This window comes from Chroicocephalus ridibundus, chromosome 2, assembly GCF_963924245.1.
Source record: "Chroicocephalus ridibundus chromosome 2, bChrRid1.1, whole genome shotgun sequence".
Classification (NCBI taxonomy): Eukaryota; Metazoa; Chordata; class Aves; order Charadriiformes; family Laridae; genus Chroicocephalus; species Chroicocephalus ridibundus.
In genome coordinates, this window is record NC_086285.1 from 45875511 (window position 1) to 45901794 (window position 26284).

Below are 26284 nucleotides of genomic sequence, written 5' to 3' on the forward strand. Positions count from 1 at the left end.
CAGAGGTTCTGCCCATCGTCCTCATCGCCGCCTGCCCGCAGCTCCGCGTTGTTGTTGTTGGTCGTGGCCGCAGCGGCGGACGACGGAGGAGAAGAAGAAAAACCGGCAGCTGAGCCGAGCCCGGGCGAAGAGGAGCCGAAGGAACCGGCTCTCCCCACCGCCGCCGCCATCTTCGCTGCTGCCTCCTCCCTGCCCCACCGCCTCCCCGAGACGCGGAGCGGGCGGCGGCGCCGCGGCGGCTGACAGGAACCCGGATGTGGGGAGGTCGCGGGGCGGGGCCCGGGGCGGGGGCAGCCGTTGAGGGTCGCGCGCTTCTCCCCCCTCCCTCAGCCGCTCCTTCTGAGGTGAGGGCGTCGCGGTCTGCCTTCTCCCCACAGCGGAGGGATGGGGGGGTACCGAGGCTCCCGCTGCCCTCCTGGGGTCTTTATCACCCGCCCCGGGAGAGGAGAAGGGAGGCCGTGAGCGGGGAAGCAAGAGCGTTTCGTTCGGACTGTGGAGGTACCAGCCCAGCAGGCAGGGCCACCCCGGTGAGGTGAGGGGAAGCGGCCGCCGTCTGCTATCGTGCCGGTTCCTACCGCCAGGAACTGCCATTTGCTCCCTGGGTAGTCCTAGCCCCGAAGGAAGCACCTTGCATCCAAGAAAAGTAAGTGCGGCTTAGGGGTATGATGTGCCTTTTGGGGGGGACAGGGTGGTCTTATCTTCTCCAAGACGCCCACCCGTTACTTGTTCTTCTCTCACAAGTATCGCTGTAGAGTTGGAAAAAGATGGCTCAAGTCACGTCTTTTTCGCAGCTCAACTCTTGCAAAAAGTCACAGAAGAAGCAATCAAGCATGTCAGCTCTTTTCCCTCAATTTACAGAGGTAACATGTTTGCTAGGGTAACACATGAATGGCTGTAAATTTCATAAATACTTGATGGGTGAGTTTTGTCCCTTCTATTCAGGGAAAATTTAACACAGGGGATGTTTCCTTGTGTACCTCTCTTTCAAACAAACCATGCATGTTCCCGGAGCCTCTAGATATAGAGAAAGGTAGCAGCAGTATTAGCAACTTACGTATGCTAGCAGTTTGTACTTATGTTTTTTCTGGCTGCTGTGTTTAATTTTTATTTTTCCCAGAAAAGACTGCTTTTTAAGTAACATTATAAAACAGGAAAAAGTGATCCATTTTTTTATCCATGTGTTTCTCTCAATGGCTTTCTATTGCTTTGTAACCCAAACTGTGGACATTCCTTTCATGTGTTTTTTTAGTAGAGATCAGGCAAAATCTTGTTGGAGCTTGTAGGTCACCATTCATGAAAGTAAATTTCAGTAAGGTCCTTTAGGTATAAAATAGCTGAAACAGCGGTAGCCATATACTGACTTACAGGTACTTGTCATAACAGATACACAATTATTGGTCACAAGTATTTTGTTGTGGACAGAATGCAGATGCATCAAACTGGCAAAGTCTTGGTAGAGATATGACTGCTAAATAGAGGAATGCTGCTGAAAAGCCACTAAAAAAAACTTGCTGCATGACCCTAAGTTTTCCCAGCACAACAGAATTAACTTCCCACAGTTGAAAGATCCATCTGTTCACCTCCCTCCATGTGGCCTGCTATGAATTCCCTTCTTCTTTTATCTCTGTTTTTCATCATTGTTGGATCAACTGATTTAAATCACTAAAACAGCAGAAAACTGATTACTAAATAGTGAAAGAATGATATTCCTCTAGGACTTTTTTGAAACCAAAATGTGTATGACAGCAAGTAATATTTAAATATTTGAAAGTAGTAGAAAATAAAAGGCTGCATGGAAAAATGATAATAAGAGCATGTTGCTTTGTGCTGTGTAGGGGACATTGATATTGAGAGAAGATGGTGTAATTTTCCTGCTCTTCTGCTTTTACAGAGGCTAATGTTCCTAGCTGGAAAAAAATATATCTGGTGGTTGTAAATCTACCAAAGATTATTCACAGTGAAAGAGAGACCACCTCTTTTCTTTCTCCCCTCCTCCTTCCCCTGACATCCATTCACTCTGGAGTCTTTTTAAGGTGGCTTTCACTGTCTCATCATCTTGTAAATTTTTTTGGATTTTGCTGTGTGCCTTTGAAAGAGATGTGTACAATCAAGATTCACTGAGTATTCACTTACCAGGTTGTTACACCTGACAGTTTTGATGATGGTTGTGTGGTATATTTGTTACCTTTACCAGAAGCAATCCCTCCTTCCTCTTCTGCCTCCTCTCCATTTTATTTCTCTCTCAGGGGCTGCAGAGGAGAACGTGGTGAAAATGGAGATGCTTGGTCATCGTACTCTCAGGTTAGGTTAAAAAAAAATCAAGATGGAAACAAAAATGTCGAGAGAAGTCTTTGTCAACTGTGCAGTATACTGATACAGAATTTCAATTAAGTTGTTCATAGTTAGCTGTGCAGCATGATAGGAAGAGCAAATTTAGGAAAAAACTGTAATGAAAATGAAGCAACCATAGAAAAGGGGAAAAAAATCAATAAGACTTTATTTCCTTTCCTCCCCTGTAAAATAAGTTTCTGTCTGGTAAAATCATCTTGTGAAAAATATAGGAACAACTGCTCCATGCAGCCTTTTCTGAAAGGTAACTGTGAACAGGAACTGGTGTTAATAATGCCCAGCAAACAGAAAAGCCTCCAGGCACATTAAATATAAGGTCTTCCCCAACTATCAAATTGTAAGTTCTGAAGTTACAAGTTTAAAGTATGTTTTCTTACTTAAAAGTACCGTTCTGATTTGATAGTATCTTATACCCAGTCACTGTTACACTTGCAGAGGTAGGTATGACTATGCAAGACAAAAGACGATAATGAAGGATTAGTTCCATCAACTATGATGAGAAATAGCATTGTTTCAGCTATTGATTGTTAGGAACAGTTTTAACTTTAAAAAGCATTGCCAATGGCTTAACTACATGCATACACAAGGGCAAATTATGACAACATCTTGTTGGCAAAATAACATCATTTCCTAATGCAGGCGTGATTTACATGCATCTGTGAGCTGCCTTGGGGTGATGCCAAAGTGCGGACCCTGAGAGCAGGGAGTCAGTTGTGTAGCTGTGAGCTGGCTATGGTGTGCTGACCAAGGAGGGACCAACAGGGAAAGACACCTCCTGTGCAGAGCTGGTTAGTGATCCCAGAAATGGAGTTTTGGTTTCTACCATATTCTGTGCCTTTTTGGTTTCTGATGTGCTTTGATTATTCTGTACCCCTCTGCTTGTCCTTAACATAGGGCTCCTTGTTGGCTGCCTCTCTTAACATAAAAACTTTTGTCTGTTAGCAGTTAGCATTGTATGAAATCCAAAACTGTAGAAAGCTCCTCTGTCTGCACGTATTGTCAGTGTCCAAATACTATAAAATTGGTTGCGAATTCAGAAGGCATTTTTTTTCATAAGCCTATGGAAATGAATTGTTATAGTTCAATTACATTTAAAAGGTACATTTTGGGTTGTTAGAGAGATTTTGCCTTTAGCAATGTTGACCTGGTTGTTGAAACCAAAATCATAAAGGTCACAGTGCTCAATACATACTAGGAGTTCACTGTGCAGAAAGCATCTCTTTGAAAAGGCAGCAATGAAGAAGCAGAATACATAGAATTTCCAACAGGATGTTTTGTTGCCTCTTGCTGTAGTTTATAAAAAAGTACAAAACTAAACCTTAAAAAGAGAAAGACAAGTGTGATTTGTCATTATTTGTTGATCTGAATTTATTGCAATTACTGTTCAGAAAGCATTCATGAAGATGATAATGATTTTTGAAAGTGCCTTTTTGTAGTATTAACAGCTAGTCATCTGAAACTTAATCTTGAAAGTGAATTACTGATTATTTTCTTGTTTACCATGCTCAAGTTATTCCGTCAGGAAATGAAAAAATATTGTATGGCTTAGCTGAATACTTAACAACAGCACAAATTGCAAATGGATAACTTCAACACAGAATTAATATTTCAATCTGTATGCTGAAATGTGTTAATATAAACTGTATGGATAATACTTAGGAATAACAAACATGTCTCAGGAGACTTAATGAGATGAATCCATAAGAAATATTAGACTATGAGCAGTTTTGTGTATCACATTTCTGTTTTTCATTTGACCAAGTATAAGTCTTACTATTCATCCAATAATATTTTTTGCTGGTTGGTAATACAAGCTCTGCAGACCATGCAGCAATGTAGCACTTATTTCTAAATTTATTTTCTACATACTGAACTGTAAATTTTTAAGAATGTGCAGGGCTAACTAATTTTATGAAGCAGAATATTATGGCCTGGTGCAAAGGAGATGGACTGTTTTGTTTCACAGACACAATGTTTTATTTCTTTAGCCTAAATTTGTTGCCATTCTGCAACAGATGCAGCAGAGCACCTTAAACATATGCTTAAGTACACATTTAAATTTGCTTGGAATCAATAGTATTTAAAATGCGCTTTACATGTCTGGCTGCTGATTGAAAAAATGTACTTACTATGCATTTATAGAAGGTAATTATGCAGGATCTGGTAAGCTAAGAGCTGAATGCCCTTACTTTCCGTTGGGAGACCAGGTATATTCCCTCTCAATGCACATTCAGCTCTTTCAGGGCCACATGGTGTGAGTATGATTGCTCATTTGGTCTGAGCAGGATTATTTCTTCAAAGAGAGAAATATCTTAGTTAATTTTAATTTTTTAATGCAATACTGTTTATTCAGGAAAAAAAATACATACAAATGAATAATTTCTCTGTTTACTGTCGAGACAGTTGTCAGCAGGCACTTCCTTGTGCGTTATTTAGAATTCTGCTCCTTTAGTTAGTTCTTCACCTTGGGGAGCTAAGTGACTGCTTCTCAAGTAGCTGGTTTGCTTTATACTGGCTTTTTGGTTGTAAGATGGCATGGCTACTTGTATAGGTTACCATAAAACAAGGAAGGATGTGTGTTTGTGGTGTGGTAGCTACTTCATGCATCTTGTCTCAAGGTATCTGTAAAGAAATTTGTATTTGCTCCATCTTCAGTAGGAATAAGGCAAGATACCTTCCATTTACTGCAAAATAAGAGAGTTCATAGAGACAATTGCTGCAGACTAGCTGAAAAAGTGTCAACCTGTACTTGGTCTACCTTGCAATAATTTATGTAAACATATTCTTCTAAGCAGGGGTTGCCAAACTGTCACCTAACTGCTTGGTTGTGTGGTCTAAGAATCTCTCATCTACAGGACTTGATTTCTAGGTCGTTTCCCTCTGGCCCAGTCCTTGGGTGGTATTTCCAAAACTATTTATAAAAACCTTAAAAGGGGGTAATGTTTCAAAGTTCGGAGTCCTCCTTTGAAAACACTGAGCATTTTCAGCTGCCACCTAAGTAAGCAAAGTAAGAAATATTCTAGTTATGTGAGTATTGTATTAAATATGTTTAGTTTAGGTTTTCATCATCTCAGTGGTTTAATGATCTTGAGACCTACTCCAATTTTATCCTGCCTCTGGAGAGATTAACTTGTTTTGTTACAGGCTTTGTTACTTGCCAAAAGGCATCTTGATTTTCAGTTTCCTATCCATTAAAAAGCAAAAACTTTGGAATATGTTTTATTTATTTACATAAACCAATGTGGTTCCCTCCATTTTTCCCTTTAAAAGTCTAGTCATTGAAGGTCTACGGAGTTCAGAAACAAACAAACACACACACTCTCTCTCTCATTCTTCCTTAAACTACTGGGTTAGAAATTGCTATTTTGACTAAGTGATATGTTGTTTCATATGTTGAAGGAAGAAATTCTTTTCCATGTTTCTCTCTCTGTGAATTGAGAATAATATCTCTGGTAAGGATGATGTCTTTTTCAATAAAACTGCCTGTTAAAGTCATCCTCATCCTTAGAACTGCGTAAATGAATGACTTTGCTTGGTATGATCAAGTTATGAATGTAAGACTAACCTGTATTCTGCTCTCTGAATTGACAGAAAAATGTACCTCAAATAGAAAATAAACAAAAATTGTCAAGATAGAGAATTGCCTTAGAATAGCCTCACAGTGTTTTAGGATGATTTTTTTTTTTTTTTAATTATTAAGGTTATGAGAGGGGAAATACTGGCACTAAGAGTTCTCGCTTGAAAGCAAACCTTAAAGGAATAATATATTCAGTAAACAGAATTATAAATATTATTTAGAGTGAAAGGAGGCCTGGCTGTTTGGGGTTTTTTTTGGCTTTTAAGTCCTGAAGAAATCTATCCTTATGTTGTATTAACGGATGTTATGCCCAGAAACAATTAGCAGAACTGCACCCAGAGTGCCAAGAAGATATGTTGTCCAGACACACTTTTAACATACAAGGCAACATTTTAAAAGTAAGGGAGGAAAAAAATTCAAGTCATAAGTGGAGAAAATCAGATCTCAGCACCACGTGTTTGTAGCTGTCCTTGAGATAAACAGAGTAATGGGACAAGTCCATGTGATGGCCCTTTGCCTGACTGTCTAAAAATAAACACTGTACACACTTCGTATGCATCTCTTCCTTTAATGTGTGGGAGGACAGAAAAATGCGCACAGGAACAGACGCTCCGCTCTTGTCCCTTTCACAGCACCCTCCCAGATTCTTATCTCTGCCCGTCTCTCAGTGAAGCTACACTCAAGTGAAAAGCCTTTGTTTAATTCTTAATCCCGATATGACGGGAGCAGGTCTATGGATGTAGTTGAGGATTAACTAGTCTTTTAAAATAATGTTAATTTTATCTGCATTTAAAAGTATGTGATTCAGGCTTTTATATAAAAATAAAATAATTAAAAAAACCCGAACAAGAATATTTTTATAGATTTATTTACTCACAATAAAAGAATAAATCTTGCACCTCATGGCTAGTAAAAACCATTTCTCATTGATTTGCTAATAATCTTGATAGTGTAAAGAAAAAGGATCAAATCTTACTTCAGGGAAGTACTGTGCTATGAAACTGATTCACAGCAAGAATACTTGAGTGAGTAGAAGCATCAAAGAAAATCAAGGGAAAATTCTTGTTTTATTCAACGTGACATATTTTATAAGATATTCAGATTTCTTTGTCAAAAAAAAAAAGTGTTTATTGATAGCTGTCCAGACTTCTGTTTCTCATTGGGGGTTGCTGGGTTTGGTGGAATTTTTTTCTCCAAATCCTTTGCAAACTGCCAATGTAGCATCTGTCTTTAAGAAGATGATTTATGGTGGAAACTTGCTGACCCTTGACTGTAGGCACACAGTAAAAGTACTTTAGCTAGGTACTCTGAAGGTTTTGAAATGAGTATTGATATTTGTTAATGTGATGTTCTGTGTTTTGGAAAGATATTAACAGTGGCACTTCAGTTGAAGAATTTGTCTGGTTCACAGCACATTACATCCAGATCGTATCTGGAATCTCTGATTGCTTTGTTTTGCCTTTGGACAGACATTCAAAATGCTAGTCAGGAACGTTAAGGGCATGTTGCGTAGGTATAGGGATTCCGTGGTGGTGGGGCACATTGCAGGGCTGATTTTTCTCTTGACTTGAACTAAATGAAGTGAGACCTCGCTTAAGCCAGAGGTATTGCAGCAACGCAAAATGAGTGTGAAAGGACAGTCAAGCACAGAGACTTTCTGCAGGCTGTTTCCTCTTATTGATTCATTGCTTCAACACGTGAGAAACACAGCAGTCAGGTACAGTGCCAATAGGACACCTGTCATGATGGCAGAAAGAGAACACGGGAGTACCACTGCCCTGCATCCTCTGCTAAGCAAATACAAATATCTCTCTAATTGCATAGTCTGATTTCAGATAGGTATTATAGATTTCCAAAATAGATCTTAAAGGGTGCAAGTTGTAACCATTGTAAATTACTTAAACATTTTGTGGTTTCATATTGTGGTAAATACATATAGTCTGCATATTTGACTTCAGTAATATTTTGCCTTGCTTTCATGAGAATTAATATGCATATACAGCTATTATGTGGTTATATTCAATAACAAAATTTAAATTTGTGCAGAAGGCCACACATCTTTAAAAAAAAAATGCGTATTTGAAATGTTTTTCAGTATGTCCTTTCTCCTAATCCACTATGTCTTTCACAGCCCTTTTCCTCTCACCATTTCTAAGTCATCTATAAAACATGAATGATCCTCATCTGCTCGTCCACTAAGTCACTCTGCGCCATTAGGATCCTGGAGCTTCTCATGTTTTTGCTTTGCTCTTCCTACATCCCTGTGTTTTGGAGCCCTTTTCTGCCATCAAATCCTTTTTTTAAGATTTATGTTCATCTTTGTGCTGGTCTTCCCTTCATACTTGTGTCAGGATAGAGTCCACTGTCCAAGCAATTGCTTTCATTCGCTGCCCTTCCTCGATTCAAAAGAAGTGCTAATTAACACGACAGTGAAGCATTCAGTCAGATAAGTGGTAGATTTCCTGAAACTGTTCTCTGTGTAGTGTCTGTTAGTAAGAATGACTCGAAGTGACAAATCTGCAGTGTGGAACAGAGCCAGAGAAGCCATGAAGAATGAGATGTCCAGGCTACCTAAGCAAACTGGATCGTATGGGGGGAAGACAGGAATATGTGAGGAATTAAAATAGACTCTTCTTAAAAAACAAAACAAAAAAACCCCTACAAACCAGAACCATTTTCAAGTGTTCTGTCAGTCTTCATTTCCTACTGTTTTAACTGCATTGCTTTACTTCTCAGGCATCTCTTAGGAACTGATGATACCAATTGTCCACCACTACTAAGGAGACATTTCTTCCAAAATGATAAGAAGTGATGTCATTCTCATAATAGAGTTGTCACTAAGCTTCAGAGTCATTGTGGTGACTTGTAGGGTGAAGCACTCCAGCAAAGCTGTCAGTGCAAACTCACAAAAATCTTGTCAGTTTGCATGTCAAAGATTATCATAGACTTTGATATATATGAAAAAATTACAGTCTGTTCCATGGAAATTCTTCATTCCAGAAAGGCAAATCAGTACAGAGTCAGTGAGGAGAAAGAGAGTATGGTGATGCATGGGATTAGAAGTGTACAGTGTGAGATTAGGAGCGTAATTACACTACACAGTGAAGTATGGTATAGAAATGATTGATCTAACCACCACTAAAATGTTTCCAGAAGTTAATCAGTCCAGCCACATTAGTTTGGCATTGAATACATGTTGAGTACTGGCTGTTTTGGTGACAGGGCACATCAGCTTGAAAGGAATGTGCTAACATATCTATACAGCTCTTAGAACCAGGGGCATGTGGGTTTCTCTGTGTGCTGCACTGACTGGCATGGTGTCCCAATCAGCTTGAACCTCTTCACATCGCATACTGTGTTGTAAGATAGATGTGCTGTAAAAGAGTTTGACTTGGTTAGCCAGGCAAAATGAGTATTAACAGAAGATATGATTTCATTCTCTGAATGTACCACCAGAGAGGTAAAGCTCTGTTTAAGGGACCGTGTTGGTAGAAGAGCATAAGTCATTGACTGACTAGGAATACATTGAGCCTAAAAATAAAAAAGAACCAGGGCAGAGATGCTTTGGGACTGCCATCTGATCAAGTAGTTATAAAAGGGGATTTGGTCAGTTTCTGGAAGGGATTAAGTGATATGACTGCAAGCGTGAGAGTGCATAATTTGCAGTGATTCAGGAGTTCCCTTCTAGTCCTATATTCCTATGTCTCACAACTCTGTTCAAGTGTCAGAGTCAACAACGAATTCCACTATTGAATAAGCTGGGAAGAGCAGAGTCCTAATTATAACCTCGTGGAGTAATAATCTGCTCTTATCTTTGTACTTATATTTCAACTATTATGTATATGTATATATTTCAGTTACCAGAGTTGAGGGGTGAAAGGAGTGGGTTCACTGGTAGATGGGGTATATAACCTTGAAAATGTGTAGTGAATTAGGCTTCTTCAGTTGTACGGTTAATGAAACAATTTTGCTTAATCTTGATTCTTTTTAAATAACAGTGAGAGAACCAGGGAGGTCCTGGTCAACTTTCTTGTAAAAAATATGCCAGACAATATATATCATGATTTCAGTCGTTCTAGTTGCAAGGACTTGAGAACTGTTGAATTCAGGCAGATGAAAAGTCCAGCTAGCCCAGTATTCTGTCTTAGTAAGTAGATACTTATGGGAAAAACTCTACAGAGGCAGTCATGCTTACAGTGATTTTTTTTTTCCCATTGTGCTCTTCTAGCCTTCAGTGGATAGGAGACTCTTTTGGTTAATAGTTACTTCTGACCTACTGAATAGAACAGCTGAATTCATGAAGTCATGATTTTTTTGATCCATGTACAGTTTGGGCCTCGCAATATCTAATGAAAATGAGTTTAGTTTATTATTACAAAAAAAAATGTGCATGCCTTCCGATATCTGTATTAGGAAAACTGTGAATAACTGTTCCCAGCTCACCTTTTCTATAAAATTAATTCCTTAGTACATCTCTATCATATCCTTCTTCAGATATTTTTCTAATTCTACCATAACCTTTTTAATAATGGAATGACTTAAACTGCATATGGTATTCGTAATGTGTCTGTGGCCTGAATCTATACAGGTCAGACTTTTTGCATTTGTTCTGATAATTTTTAAATAATTCCTAAGTTTCTGTTTGTTTCTTTAAGCACCAGCTGTTTTCAGATTTCTTTCCTGGTGATACTGACTATCACCCCATGTATATACATATATATGTATTTTCCTTTCCTCTCTTGATGTGTATTACACTTACTGACACTGAAAAGCCTCTGGCATTTTATCACCCATTCAGTATTGAACCATCCTCTGAAGCTTTTCACAGCCAGCTTTAGATTTCCTCAGCCTAATAGTTTTGTGTCATCTGCTTTTTTTCTTTGTCTTATTATGTATGTACTTTTTCACATAACTTATTAATATATTTAAGGACCCAGATCTCTCAGTTAGCCTATGTCAGTGAATCATGATACTTTCTTAATGTGAATATTTCATTATGAAGAAAAGAATACAAGGACTATAAAATCTGACCTATAAAAATCACTCATCTTTTTTTTTCTTCTTCCTAAAATGAATTTTTACCATTTTAGTTTCATTGTTTATTTATTGCCTAAGTAGATGCATTTTTAATTCATTTTCAAGATGTAGTTCTGCTTTTCAAAGGATTCATAGGATAATGGGAAAACAAGACAACAGAAATTCACTGCTATTTGATGGTTTAATTATCACACGTGTTGAGTTTAATGGCTCTAGTTAACACTTTTATTTCATTGGATTATTATTTCATGGATTCTGGCACATACTGACAACTGAGAGTGATTGTCACGAAAAGCATGTAAAAGGAACTGTTCTTTTTATTTTTTGAATGTTAGTATGTAAAGGTTGTCTTTGGCTGTCTACAATCTTCTATTGGCTTAATCCACTATGCTTACTTATTAAGCTATGAATACCTGCAAATCCTTTAAAGGATTAACTGTATCTGCCTGCTAAGCTTTCCAAGGCAGTTAAAAATAACTGCAGGCTGATTCTACTGACACACTAAAAATTGGACTTACTCTACATTTTATGTTGTATATACTGCTGCTTTGACAGATGTAATATAGTCTGGAGGTACTTAAACCTTCCATGAAGATTCAGGTTGACCAAGTGCTCTCGAAACCCTCGTTATAACTGGCAGCTCTTTTCCCTTACAGCCCATAGAGAATCAGCATTTGCCTTGCCTCATGAAAAATGCCAGTGACCAAGCACATAGAAGGTGGAAAAGGAAATTCAGCTTAAACCAATGCATGAAATAAAGGTATCCTCTGTAGAAAAGGCCATGACTTGCACAAGGTGGTCTAACCAGTTCCTGCAGTGCAGAACTTTATGTATCATATGTCTTTTGTTAGCTGCAGTCATTGACTTCAGAAAATGTGGATCTTTTCCACATTTAGAGATTTATTATATTCTGATACAGTATGAGCATGTATGCTGGATGCTGCTGCATATTACTAGGAAGGGAGCCAAAGAGATGTAGTTCGCTATCATGGAAGCTTTACAAGGAATGCACAGTTTCTCTTGGTGCTTGAGAGTGCATGACACAGCAGTACATTAAAATGTGTACTGACTGCCTCTATGTTCCATTATTTCTGCTGGCTATCAGGGAAGAAGAGTTGCTCTTCGCCTTCTTCCTTGGTGAAAGAAGTTAAATTCTGGAATATATAAAATGGAAGCTTTGAGACAAGGCTTTTTACTTTCAATTGTCTTTTGCCAGATATTTTATCTCTGATGTCTTGTACTGGTACAACAGAAATTCCAGGCTGCAAAAAGGTATCATACATGCTGGGATTTTCTTGTTGGCAAAGGATGAAATACCTGATGTGGATCCTTCTGCTACAGTGATTCCTACCTTCCTTAACAGATTCTTTAGGTTCCTGCAAAAAAAGCAGAAGTTAGAGGGTATATAACAGCTGAATCTGGTTCTATCAGTTTTAAGAGCTGAAGGAACATAACGTGGCATAAAACTACTTTGCTCCCATGTGGTAGACCTCAGGCTAAGTAATACTTAGGTGGGTATGTGTTCTGAGGTGATGATGGAGGAATATTGAAAACCAAACGCAGCGAGATACAGGTACTCACAGGGGCGACCTTGTTAGCATTCCTTATAATGAACTCCTGACTGTAAAGCAGTATGTACTGGGGTTATGGCTTGCCAGCCACCTGGTCAGGTGTAAAGCATTGACACAAGCGCAGAAGGAAAATTGGATTCATCAGTGTGGATTCAACCTTCAGTCCCAAAATAATGTTTTACACAGAAAGGCTGGTAAACTTTAGAGTTTAGCTACCCCAAGAGCTTAAGTTGTTACTTAATTACTTAATTATTATGCTGTTTGGCAATGGAAGGGCTATAGATTTTCCTGCTCTTCTAAATATGTGCAATATTACATACATTGCAAACTCTGTGCAATCCAAGCTGAAGGAACTAGCTTGGATACAATAAGCAAATATAACTCCATTAACATTAATATGTGCCACTTTATGTCTAAAATACGTTTGGAGACTGATTAAAGTTTGTGCTGAGACAACTACATACTGAGCTAAATCAGGAGATCACATTATCCTTTTTACTGGTTCTAGCTAAGGGAAGTCAACAAAAACTTGGCTGAGTGATAACATTTTAAACCATTTTTATGGTCAATGTCTGCCCTTGCATGGCCCTAGCTTACCTGAGGAAGTGCCACGGTTAAGCAGATACATTGCTTGTGATATTTCAGCAATGCGTCTTTCAACTAGTTGCAGAACTTCTACTATTGCACACTGTATTGCAATATGCAGGTAATAGATGACAAGATCTACCAGGCAGAGTATATGGTTCTACTTATTTCAATGCTATTTTGTCTAATTAGGCATATATTGCTTAATGTGTGTTTTTTATCTGAACTTCATGAAAAACTGTCAAGTTAAATTTTACTCAACATGTATTTTGGAGGGAGAAAATGGACTTTTACAAAATGCACTTCCTAATATAAACTATTTAGTACTTTGGCATGAATAGAAACTAGTATTCCTATGTTTTAAATAAGAAATCTTGTGGAACCCAAACTTGTCAGATTTTTGCCAGGAATTTGTTGGTTCCCTGCCAGCCCATCTACCCATCACCTTGGCAGGTTGCCCAGCCCTTCCAAAAGCTACAGCTGCCTCTGTGTCAAGTATGGCAGCACTTCCAGGGCCGCAGGCTCCAGAGCGGGTGGCCAGATGGACGTCTTCTCAAGTACCACCCAAAGGGTCCCCATCGTTGTGGAGTCATGTGCTGTGCAGACAGCCTCCTGGCACGGTGGGACATTAAGGAACTTTCAGGTCTGGAGATGTCTTATCTTGTGACAGCTTTTAGTACTTTTCTAAGAAATTGTTTTATAAGTGGACATCCTGTTCCTGACACTGAGGAAGACCTTGTATCTGAAAAGAGGGATGTAGGCATTTAATGTGTTTCTTTGTAGCAGTCCTACTTCCAAGGTTCACATAGAAATGACACAAAATGCAACAGCATGTCTAGAGAAATGTTGCTTTTTAAGGTGGCATTTGGCTTCTGGCAGAGTATTAGGTTTTGTTGGCATTTCCTTTTATCTTAACAGACGTTCTTGTTTCTCCTACAAATATCTAATCTTATTTTAGATTTGACCAGACCTCAGCAATATCTTGTGGACTAACATGCAGTTTTTTAAATCAATTAGGTATTCATGGTAGTTAATTCACCCTTGGTATCAATAATGTATTGTGGAAGGACTGTAATAATAAATAAAAGCTGTTAAGCTTTATCTTGATGTGCACATGGTTGTTGACCTTAACAGTTTTTCTCCTATCTTTTTAATGCTGAGAACAGTATAATTTAATAGCACAAAGCAATGCTAGTGAAATTTTGGCGATTGTAACTCTTCATGTTTGTGTAAAAGTAAGCACTAGCCATTACTCAAATAGGCTACTAAATAATAAAATCACACAAAGCAATTTTTCCTTTTTTCACCTGATTATTCTTTAATAGTTCACTGCATTTTAAATAGCTTGTTAGAAAACTTACCTTTCCTAACAGAGCTCTACACCAAAAATAAATCACTTCTACTATAGTAGGCATGGTTGGAGAAGAACTCTTTTTCCTGCTCCAGATATTGCTTGTAAGTTGCTAATAGATGCCATATAAATAAATAAATCTCTATTTTATTGAAGTTAAATAGTGATATTGAAAGAGACATATTAATGTAATGAAGCAACTGTGATACACCAAATATTTTATAGACTGTTGCCTGGAGATGATATATTTTTTTATAATTACCCTGAAGGAAATTTAAAGTAGAAGTTTTAATTAACATAGTACTCTAGAGCATAAGATAATTAATGCTTCTTATCATTAATTTGTCAAATAGAAACAATGATACTATAAAAGATTACATTCTGATAGATTTTCTCCATCTTAGTAACTTTTTTCAACAACTTTATGTAGTAACTTTCCTTCATACCTTGTCCCACTGAAGTTAGTAAATCCATTCCTGAAGTTCCTAGTCAGGTAGAATACTGGTTTCAGAATCAAGGTGGATAATCTTTTTGCTTATACAGTGTTATCTAGTAGTGCAAGAACTGGAGAACCAAACATTGCCTTCTTTGATTGGACCAATGGTTCATGAAAATCAGTACAAAGGATGGAAATACTATTATTTTTTTTGAAAAAAATTCTCCTATTTCTCAGCTAATGCAATATGTTGGGGTGAAGAATGTTGGCCTTGTGCATTTAGCAGATGCTTCCAATGAGCTGTCCAAAATGAAAGCAAGCTCAACTGATTTGCCACTGTGCTACTGCAACTCTATGTGTATTGAAAGCATTGGAGCCATGCTAATAAAAAAAATAAAATGAAATAGAGATAAATCGTATGCACTGTTTCTTGCCGAAATTATGATAATTAGTTTCTCTCTGACTTTATTATTCTTTTGCACTGGTAAATATAAAAAAATTGCTAACATGTTTTTCACAACATTTACAGATTAAAAGTAGTTGCCTAGCTCCATTTCTGCTTACAAACTTAATAACAACATGCTTGTATAAAATAAACTATGATGGTCATATCTTCAGCTACATACTGGCATAGCTCCAATGGCATAGCTGTTGAGTTCATGAGGATTTAGATACAAACTTAAAGTTAAGCCCATGCTTAACTGCTTTGTCATTCTGTTTCTGTCTCCCTCTCTCGTTGCTCTTAATATCATTTAAAATCTATGAAATTTAGCTCATGCCAACATACGAATAAATGTTCAGCTATTTCTAGATGGTCTTTGTACCCAAAACCACGGTTGACTTACTCTTGTTCCAAGCCCAAAGAAAAGACTGTATCCACTGTGATTTCCATAGTGGCATGTTCCGTGAGGGGTGTGTGTGTGAGCACTCTGCCTGTGTATCTAATCTCAAAGGCGATGTATGGGCCTCTCATCTAATAAAACCTTCTGAAATCAAATAGAATTTATTCTGAAACGCAACCTTTCTAGTGAATCTGCTCCCAAACTCATGCTTTTTGCGGTAGATGTAAATGAAGTCCTCTTCCTTTGTGGCTTTTGATCTAAATCACTTAATGTTTATCACAGTTATTGACACCTGTTTTTCATTGTATTTAAAAATGTTTACAGCCAAATATTACATTAGTAATAGTAGCAAAGATTTAGAAAGTGAGTTGTACAAGGGCCGATTTATAGCCTGAGACCGTCATCTCATATACAAAACATAAAAGTTATTACACAAAGGAAAGTATAATAAAATTATGGCTGTAGGCAGTGGCTTTAATAAACAATATAGGTTTTTCTAATACTCAATAAACTAAGAGATTTTACCATAACTGTAACCTCATATTTCTGTGATTTATGTGCATTCTTCCCCAAAATAGCATTCATCTACAATAAGATTTAGTTGGGCATTTATGCTTGGCTAAACTAAGGAGTGTGATATTAGACTGTCTAGAGAACTTTGGATATATTTAAATAAAAAAGATTTTTAAGTGCTCTAATTATCCTGATAAATCAAGAGCTAAGTGACAATATTGGCATAGACTAGAATTAAAAAAAAAAATGTAACCACACATTTCCTTAAATTTTAGTTCCTAAAGATTTTGACAGCATGTCCATGTATCTCTTCATATTTTTAGTATTTGCTAGATGTACTGTAGTTTTCCCTGGCATATGTGTCCTGAAAGGCAAGGGACAACAGAATCGAGAAATAAACATCTGACCATGTCACAAATCCAATTAACTCTGACAAGGCCAGTAAAGTCAAGTGAATAACAAAGCAATGTTGTCTGGAAGCAGCTTTGTATTTTAGATCGTATTGGAGATGGTAGGACACCAGCTGGGCAAAGCAAAAATACTCAGGGCAGCTGAATTTTCTGCATCCACTAAGACCATCTTATACCCTGACGAGGTCACAGCACTATAGCATTTTCAGGTGTCAGATCTCATCTCTTCACCATTTCTAAGCAGCAGAGAGGAGGAGGGAAGCATTCCCCTCACTGAATGTAAAATATGTGCTAATGTCATTACAAAGTAATGCAGTGAAGCAGAAACTGCAGTTAACATCACACAGCCTCTCCTCAACTACCACCACCATGATTGGTTATGATAATAACATTCAATTGATTTCAGTGCAACAGTCCTCAGGCAGAAATTCTGGTGATTGTCTAATCACAGGACCTATGCATGTTAAAAGTAGCTTTCCTTCTTCTAGCTCTTGATACATGTAGTTATCCTGTGTCCCATTTAATGAAACCAAATGATTAAATGATTGCTTCACTAGTCTGCTGCATTCATTCAAGCTTGAAACTCAAAAATGTGGGTGAATTTCTCATCTTGAGTATAGCAGTGTCAATCTAGTGACGCTCCTTTGACAAAATTATTTTGGATTTGTCTTTGAGAGGAGAATCCATTCCCTGACCTTCTGACTAGAAATCTAAATTCTTCACTGAATGTTTCCGCGTGGAAAGGAAAGACATACTCCATTTACTTTATCTGTGTAACTCAAACAGCACTGTGTTGCACTTGGAAGTTCTACAGCTTTGTCTCTCTTCTCACTCAGACCTATTTCACAATCATGCAGTACCCTCAAGTAAAATACTCACTTTCCATTTCCACTTGAATAATGGCAGAAATTTTAGACCCATCAAGTATTACACAACATTTACTGTTATTACTGTTAGATGTTGATGTACTTTTCTGGTTGCCAGAGTAGTCAAACATACAGTTTATCAGCTCCAATACGGGCCCTAAAACTGGAACAAATAGCTATCCTCAACCTTGGGATGGAGGAAGGAATGTTTCTTTGGGAAACATGAGACTTGGGGTTAGCTCCTGTCTCACAGCTAGTTTGGAGCTGACTGTTGGAAATTTCCCAGCGCTTTTCTTCTGTTTCTATTTGATTGAAACTAAAATTGTATTAACTTCAGCAAAATTTCCCAAAGGGAGATCTCTCAGGTTTAGAATGGGATTTCTGGTTTAAAAACCAGAAACAACTACATACAATGACTTCAGTGGTTAGGTTATTAAATGATTAGATCTGAAACTGTTTCCCCTCTCCTAATTCCACATGTTTATATGCACTGCATGTTTTGAATCTTTTCCCCCTGCAACTTGAAGAGATTGGAATTTTATTCTCACATAGAGGTCAAAAAAACTTCAGAAAGTCTGTAGTGCCTCTTTTGTAGTTAATCTTAGTGTTGGTCCCATCTTTCCTGCCACTGAGAATTTAACATGGAGTCAGATGGGTAAATTTATTTTAACTGTCAGGATGGTCTCAGAGGTTAAGGAAAGGAGCAAGGAAAGAATAAATAATGTGCAAGATCGCTTCTGCAGAGAATTAAAATGGAACATATTCTCATGCTTTTACGTTTTTCTAACTGCATTGAAACTTGATCTTCTTGATACAGCTTTGGACACAAATAGAATTTAGGAAATGGATCTATGCTGTACATGCAGCACAGGCATATGCTGACATATGATTACCATATGTCAGTTCATAGAGGTTCTCTAGCTCCTGAGACATGTTTCGCTCTTTAAATAGCTTTCCATCTTTTTAACATTTTGGAACACGTGACTATTTTCATTATGCTTTTTTTCTTCTTCCTTTGAAGCCACATTGATTTACAACTGACTTTGATTAGGCAGAAAGGACTGGTAGAAAGAAGCTAAAACAGCTTTCAGACATTACTACTACAGCCAAATATATTTGGAACTTGAAGTGCCAATATGAACTATTGAAACAAAATAAAATCTACCTTGATCTTTATAAATAAAGAAATATGGATTGGGATTTTTGTCATGGATTCATTCTGGATCATATACAATATTTCATTCCTGGTATGTAACACAGCAAGTTAAAATTTAATCCAAAAAAAGATAAAACCTTGTAATTAATCATGTATCTTTAAATTCTGAGGTTTTGACTTGAACTGGAGACTGCCTGAGTCAGAACCTTATGGTCTCACACAGTGAACAATGGTAGCTGCCAACATGGTACTTCCTTTTGTTTTTCACAACAACAACAACAAAAATTAATATCTTCATATGATCTTCAGATGTGCAGTATGAAAGCATTTAGATGCAAGTTTTACAGAGGCCTACTATTTTAGGCAAATAATAGATAAACAAACCTTCTATCTCTTAAAAAAATATCTCCATCAGAATAGTTTTAACTTCTTTCAGCAAACCGTGTGACACAAAATACACTCAATCTTATGTTCTTAGGTTCCTAAAAGCTTTAGAGGAAAAAATACTTTATGTTGGCTTAAATGCCTGTAAGAACTTTAAAAAAAAGAACTTTAAAAAAAATTTTACTGCTCTGTGTGAAAGTAGAAAAACTGAACACACTTTTGCTTTTGCAACATCTCATATAGCAAACTTCTGTATCAGCAAGATACTTCGTTTGTATCTTTAGAGAAAAAAGAATTGCTTTAAGTGTGTCAAGAGGGAAACCATCTTTTCCTGAATGTCTGGAGAAATGCTGAGAATAATAACTACCATCAACAAGTAATTAGAAAGAAGTTACGTGTCTTTCCTTTTCTCATTTACAGATTATTCCTGCCTGGAGACATAAAATAATTTCTCAGTAACCTCCAGCTTCCTGACTGTTGCAATACCAAGGACATCAAGTGATAGACTTCCTTACAAAGTGTATGTATCAACTTAGGCCGGCACAAGAAGAATTCTTAAGACTGGGCTGAAAGAACCAGTGTTTACTCAAGGCCTCTGATTTGACACAGGTACATTCACTTTCTATTTCTGCGTCTCAGAAAGGGTCAAAGTGCTCTGCAATGTAAAAGGACATGAAATAGTGCTTGACACATTGGACATAAACACGTATGTCATGCAGACATCCTACTGTTAGGAATAAATCAGTTCCTACTTGTGCTAAAAGGCACTGATATAATCACAAAATGTTTTAGAGACCTGATCCTTTTGCTCTTAACTGTGTAACACTGGGAATTTTGCTCCTCTGCAGATTAAGGTTTGAGCCTTGGTAGACTTCTGTTGAAATAAAGGCTCTTCTGTCAATTTGAGTGTTTAAGTGAAAACCAAAGTTCCATAAGCTGTAGGCGAGCCTTCTCTACAGAAAAGTAAATAACACAAAATGTATGGTGATATGTGTATAGTTTTCCTTCCACAACTACCTTGATTTCCAGTGTAACTGTAGCGGGGTGCACAGATTTCTTCTAGATGACACCAGAAGGGAAAAATGACAAAGATGATATAAACCAAGTTTTTTTGTTTCTTACCCTAGGAAAGTCTTAAAACATAGCACAATTTGGATGATCCCTGGACTTAAACCCATGAACAGAAAAAGATAACGGAGCTATCAGGACCTATCATGAGAGCCAAATTGAGAGAAAATACCTAAGAATACCATATACAAGCAAAATCAGAGTGGATCTAGAATGAGGGAAGGCAGAGGTACACAATGCCATGAAGGAGTTATATATTGGGTACTCTAATGTAAAGAAGAGATGAGCACTTCTTTTCAAAAGAGGAATCAGAAATTTATTGAGGATATTGTGGCATCATTCCTCTAAATCCCTTATGCTCCATTGTCCTCTGTGTTTCTCAGTGGTACCCCCCTGCACATACTTGTTTTCTTTCTACATCCCAATGATGATGAAGTCCCGCCTGTCTAAGCTTGTCTCCCAGGCTCAGCATCTCTATTTGACCATGAGCAAAGCTGTCACAGTGGCAAGCATTGCAAGAAAAATATTCTGCCTCTCTTTTTTTTTGTCTGGGAAAACAAGGTGTAAGAACTTACTCAAGGTATTTTCCTGACGCTGCTACTGTGAAGGCTGCAGGGTGAAGGCTAATGTTCCTCCCCTGCACCACCAAGAAATGCATGTTCCAGCATCAGAGTGAAAAGCAGGATCAGAAAAAAAGTATAAGACCGTCACTCAAAAATTGCAGGAGAAAAATTAGAGGGCTTCCTTCCACTTGTGTAGTTTTTATGTAGACAGTGGAGGCTGGCGTGAAACATCTGTGTGAGACAGGTGGAAAGGGGAACTTGCTGCTTCCTAGAAGTCCCATGGTTGAGGAAGTTTTGTGAGATAGCTTGACTTCAGGGAGTTTCAAAATGTGTAATTGAGATGTGTGGCCCTGGGTATGTGGTACATGTGGTACATCTGATGCAAAATAAGCTCCGTGTGAGAATATACTGGAGATGTGAGGAACTCCAGCACCAGCTGTTTACAGCTGTCAGTCTACTCATGCTGCTCCAAGTGAATTGCTAAAGTAAACACAGCTTATGCTGGTTTATTCACTGCTTGCAGACAGAACAAAAACTGTAATAGTTTGTGATGCACCATAATTTTCCAGGAAAATATATTCCATAGCACTCTGAAAGCAAAAATACTGTATTTAAATGAGATTCACAGCAGTATGTTTTATTGACTTTGAGAGACAGATTCAGAAAAAGAGGGTTGCCAGGCTGAGACTAATAGCTGCATTCAACATACTGAAATTTACACTAGTTTACATTTTAAGTAAGAACTCCATCTGTAGGGGGAAAATAGCACTTAAACACACATTACTTTATTGTATAGTGCCACCTAGGGGTTAAAAGCTTTTAAACTTCAGAGTGGCAAAGGTTAGGAAGCCCTATTTAATAGCAGTGAAAGTATTTCTTACATTAAATCATTTGTATTTTGAAATTTGCTGGGCAAACAAAGTGCTGCTGAGATTTCCATACTGTTGTATATGGCAAAAGAATTGTAACTTCCACAGTTCCCTTTGGAGCTGGACACGCTTTTCTCTCTTTCATAGTCTGGCAGTGATTGGGGAAGTTGCAAATCCTGATTTTCTCCTCTACTAGCCAGGTCTTGCTGGTATGATCAGTGGAGAGGTTATCTGCTGCTGCAAGGCCGGGTAGGAGATTGCTGTGTTGTTGGGTTTGAGTCTGCAAGAACTTAAAATAGAGCCTTGAAAAGTTTGCTTTGTGAGGCAGAGAGGAAACCCTGGCCTACTTCTACTTAATCTAGCCTAGTACAGGAAGGTACTATACAAGGGAGGAATGAGATGCTGTGACTATTCTCTGTCTGTGAGCAGGTATGCCTTATTCCTCCTGAAACTTCCCCCCTTCTCCCTTGCACATTACGAATTCCAGTTGGCTCCTTTTGGCTTCTTTTGATTTAGCTTAGAAATGGGCAAAAGAAACCTAGAAAAACCTGTGCGTCTCTGAACCATGTTTGGTTTTTTTTCAAACTGACTTTTGGTTTAAAAGCCTGAATTGTGGTCAGTTCTTTCCTGAAAAAACAAAACTCCAGAAGAGGTAGTATTTTAGAAGGATTTTTTTTCACACGCTTTTTTTATTCTTTCAAATGGTATTTGATTTTTTTCTGTATCTTCCACAGCAGATGGCGTACCTGCCTCACTGAGACCAGAGATTCTTTCTGTGATCTGCTCACTTGGCAAGGTCTGTTCCACCTCAGGCAGAATGCAAATTATAGATACATGTAGTCAAGAAACTCTCTCCCCTGTCCTTAGAGGAAGGTAGTGATTCTATCACGGTATTTTTCAAGGAAAAATGTCAATAACATTTTTGATTGCATGGCTGTATGCTTGAACTGTAATGCTAATGAAGGGCATATCTCTCTTCCCTTCCTTCAGCACCCTCCACACATAGGCAATTAAGATTTGATTATTAATAAGAAGGAGGGGAAAACCTGATTTTATTTGTCTTAAGTTCCTTTTTAAAATAATTCATACTGAAAAAAAAAAAAGGCCAGCTAACAAAAATTGCTTTGTCTGTCCCTTAGAAATGGAAAAAAAAATCATTTATCTTGGAACTACAAGCCACAAACATGGCAAAATGACACTGGAAGATACACCAAAGAGTGCTGTAAGTACCCCTCAGGTAAACAAGCCCTGCGGTAAAATCGTAGTGTGACAGATAAAGCAAACTCTTATGACTGTCCTCTACATGTCATGATGTAGAAGAGATGAGGAGCTGGATACCAGGGCTGCCGTACTTAAAGCTGAATGAGCTTTGACAAAATTATTAAAGAAAAATGACAGGAGGGAATAGTAAATTCATTGTGGTGCCCACCTTGATGCGGAATACTCCGGAACAAGCAGACTACTGCTTAGATACTGGCAGTAAACTCTGTACCAAGCCTGAGAGAGAGGCAGACGTACATTCACATCAGGTCCGCATTAGACATCCGTGCTCCGTCGCTCAGGGTGGATTTCTGGTGACTTTCTTATTTTGATAAAAGTCATAGAGAATATGAAGTTACACCAGTAGTACAGTGCTTTTGCCTTTATAGGTCCTATTGCTTACCAAAACAGCATGATTTTTACATATATTTATGTATCTATGGGTATATAAATACACATAAAAATAAATAAATAAATAAAATGCCAGCATAAATAAATAATTACACCAGTAAATATATACACATTAGGAGGGCTTGCTATTACAACTTTATTGGCAGATATTCTCGGATACATACATGGCCCAATGGTCTGGGCCAGCAGCTCTTTCTCACAAAAGATATAACAAATTCAGAGACTTGGAATAAGATACTTATGAATAAGGATTGCAGGATTCTCTCATATATCTATCTGTCTAAAAGAAAGTCTGACGATGAGTGTTTAGTGAAGAGGAATTGGAGAAGTGTTGATTAATAGAAGTCATTAAACATAATTTGGAGCATTCAGAATTTCAATTACAAAATAAAAAGAACCATCTTGCTCTTGAAATTCCTGAAATCATGTTTTCAGAATCTTTCATTTTACAGGGCCTGGCTCATTAAAAGCTGCAATGGTTTAAAGGTGTTCAGTGCTGATGTGCCTAAATGTCTGTTTCTTTCCAACTGTACCCCTCTGTTAAACAAAGTATCACCTTTCCTTACAAACCTTTCCTCTCTGAGGTGCCTGACAGTAGAGTCAGGGAAAACATCGTAGCTGGAGACCTACTCCAAGAAGAAATCCTACTTCTACTAAATGGCTTTTGCCATCGACTTCCCCAAGGACAAGGGGAGTGTGGCCAGCAGGTGAGGGAGGTGATTCTGCCCCTCTACTCCGCTCTGGTGAGGTCCCACCCGGAGTACTGCATCCAGCTTTGGAGTCCTCAGCACAAGAATGACATGGACCTGTTGAACGGGTTCAGAGGAGGGCCACGAAGATCACCGGGGGGCTGGAGCACCTCTCCTATGGAGACAGGCTGAGAGAGCTGGGGTTGTTCAGCCTGGAGAAGGGAAGGCTCCAGGGAGACCTTATAGCGGCCTTCCAGTACCTGAAGGGGGCCTACAGGGTAGATGGGAAGGAACTCTTTATCAGGGAGTGTAGTGATAGGACAAGGGGTAACAGTTTTAAACTGAAAGAGGGTAGATTTAGAGTTGATATCAGGAGGAAATTCTTTCCTGTGAGGGTGGTGAGACACTGGAACAGGTTGCCCAGGGAGGCTGTGGATGCCCCATCCCTGGAAGTGTTCAAGGCCAGGCTGGATGGGGCTTTGAGCAGCCTGGTCTAGTGGGAGGTGTCCCTGCCCATGGCAGGGGGTTGGAACTAGATGATCTTTAAGGTCCCTTCCAATGCAAACCATTCATTCTATGACTCTACAATTCTAAACTTTTAAGAATCTTTATGATGCAGCCAGTGTAACTTATCCCGTGTCTGGTACTTTTATGACAAAGACAATGACAACAATAAGCCACGCTAATTGGAGCCTTCAGCCCAATGAGGGTCACTTTGCCCCTCACGCAACGAATCCGCACTTGTGGGGGCTCCCCCGGGTCTCCAAGGGGAACGCTGGTGCTCCAACACCCCTTTAGGAAGGAATCCCGCATGCACACGCCAGGCTGCCCCATCGGCCCTCATTCCTATGTCTGTGAGCACCTGAACAACGCTTAAAGGTTAATAATCCACACAGAAGGACATAAACTCGTGGGTATTTTCAAGGTTTTACTCGCCACCAGCTGGTGACACCTGAAGGAAGCCCCCAGGGCACTGGCTGTTCCGGAGGCGGGGGGTCCCGGCACGTCTGAACCGGCCAGAAAAGACAAAATACGTCACGGGCAGCGGCCGACAGTCGCCGGTCGATTCCGTGCCGCGGAGGAACCGGAGCGCGCCGGCCCAGCCATGGCCCTGGCCGCTCCCACGCGGCAACATGGCGGCCCCTCCCCGACGGGCCCCCGTCGGTGCCGCGCATGCGCCTCACCACCCTCCCCTCCCTTCCCCTTCTCTCCGCTCCCGCCCCCCCCGCCCGCAGCGAGGCGCCGCGGCGTCCTGACGTCAGGTGCGCGGTCCCCCCGGCAACGGCCGGACGTCGCCGAGGCCGCCGGGAACCCGGAAGCGGCGGGCGAATAGGAGGGAGTGGCGCAGCTGGCGGGCGGGCTCGGCGCGCGGAGGGCGGTGGCAAAGTAGTCCGGCGGGGGGGGTCCAGCGGCCGGTTGGCGGTGGTGCGGTCAGCGCTCGGCGCAGTGCGGGGGGAGCCTCGGGCCTGTTCAGCGCGCCGGGACTGCGCGGCCGCTCCGAGCAGCCGGAGAGATGGCGGCGGACAAGGCTGCGGGTGAGTGCGGGGGGAGCCGCCTCGGGCCGCGCTGTCCACCCGGGGCCTGGGCCGCCGGGTGCGGAGGGATACGCTCCCGCGCGGGGGGTGGTGAGTGCCGGTACATCCCGGGCGGAAGGAGAAAGAGCGGCCTGTCCTGCTCCGTGCTGTTTCCTTCCGCCGAGGAAGTAGTGTCCGCGGGGCTGCGGGCCGCCGGGGTGGCCGGTGTCAGGTGCCGGCGAGGCCCGCCGCCTGTGGGCCTGCGTCCGGGCGGGTCCGCGGCTGGGCTGTGTGGAGCCAGGGCCTTCCGTGCCGTCGGCGAGGGGGACTGAGCCGTCGTAGCCGCCTGGCCTGGAAGGGCTCGGTGGGGAGGGAGTTAGGGGCCTGTTGTAGGGCCTCGGTGTCTCCCGGAGCTTCGTAACCGCGACAGAAGTTGAGCTCCTGGGTTAATTTGTTAAACTGAGGCGTTCGGAAGGTGCTGGGGAGAATTGAAAGCTTCGTGTTGCCACCGACTCTCTGGAGTTCAGTCAGGTTCCCTCCGAGTTGCCGCGTTGGTTTCCGGGGATGAGTGGGTCTTTCCTAAACTCGGGCCTAAAATGACACTGTAGACAGAAATCGCCGAAATTTAAAAAAAAAAAAAAATCATCTCCTGGTAAACACCCGAAACAAATCTCGAGTACAGTTGCTGTGTAGCTCATTAGCATTGATACGCTACTGCTCGTCCATCTCCCCTAAGAATACCCTTCGTGCAAGAAGTCCTCTTTGCAGGAACGCTCCTTCCCTCAGATGGCAGCTCAGTGGGGATGGAGAAGAGGGCGATGTGGAGGAAAGCC

At 40.0% G+C, this 26284-nt stretch overlaps 2 protein-coding genes and 1 long non-coding RNA gene across 5 annotated transcripts in view; 2 read left to right on the forward strand and 1 right to left on the reverse strand.

Annotated features, from left to right (window-relative positions):
- DYNC1LI1 (dynein cytoplasmic 1 light intermediate chain 1) overlaps window positions 1-271 on the reverse strand; it is a 30310-nt gene extending 30039 nt beyond the window's left edge. Inside the window, exon 1 of the mRNA XM_063325250.1 lies at window positions 1-271. Coding sequence (XP_063181320.1) covers window positions 1-170 — 170 coding nt within the window. The 5' untranslated portion in view covers window positions 171-271.
- Window positions 269-23926, forward strand: LOC134511389 (uncharacterized). Of its 2 annotated transcripts, none has more exons than XR_010069871.1 (3): window positions 269-643; window positions 19498-19686; window positions 20205-23926. It is a non-coding gene; the product is annotated as an uncharacterized LOC134511389 (long non-coding RNA). The 2 variants fall into 2 exon arrangements; XR_010069872.1 differs by having other exon boundaries at window positions 270-643; window positions 22312-23926.
- A 1336-nt stretch (window positions 23927-25262) lies between these two features.
- Window positions 25263-26284, forward strand: part of CNOT10 (CCR4-NOT transcription complex subunit 10) — a 35031-nt gene continuing 34009 nt past the window's right edge. The window contains exon 1 of one of the 2 annotated variants that reach the window (XM_063325252.1): window positions 25263-25472. In XM_063325252.1, the coding sequence (XP_063181322.1) occupies window positions 25451-25472 (22 nt within the window). In that variant the 5' untranslated portion in view covers window positions 25263-25450. The remainder of the gene's footprint in view (window positions 25473-26284) is intronic. The other variant, XM_063325251.1, reaches the window with a different exon arrangement.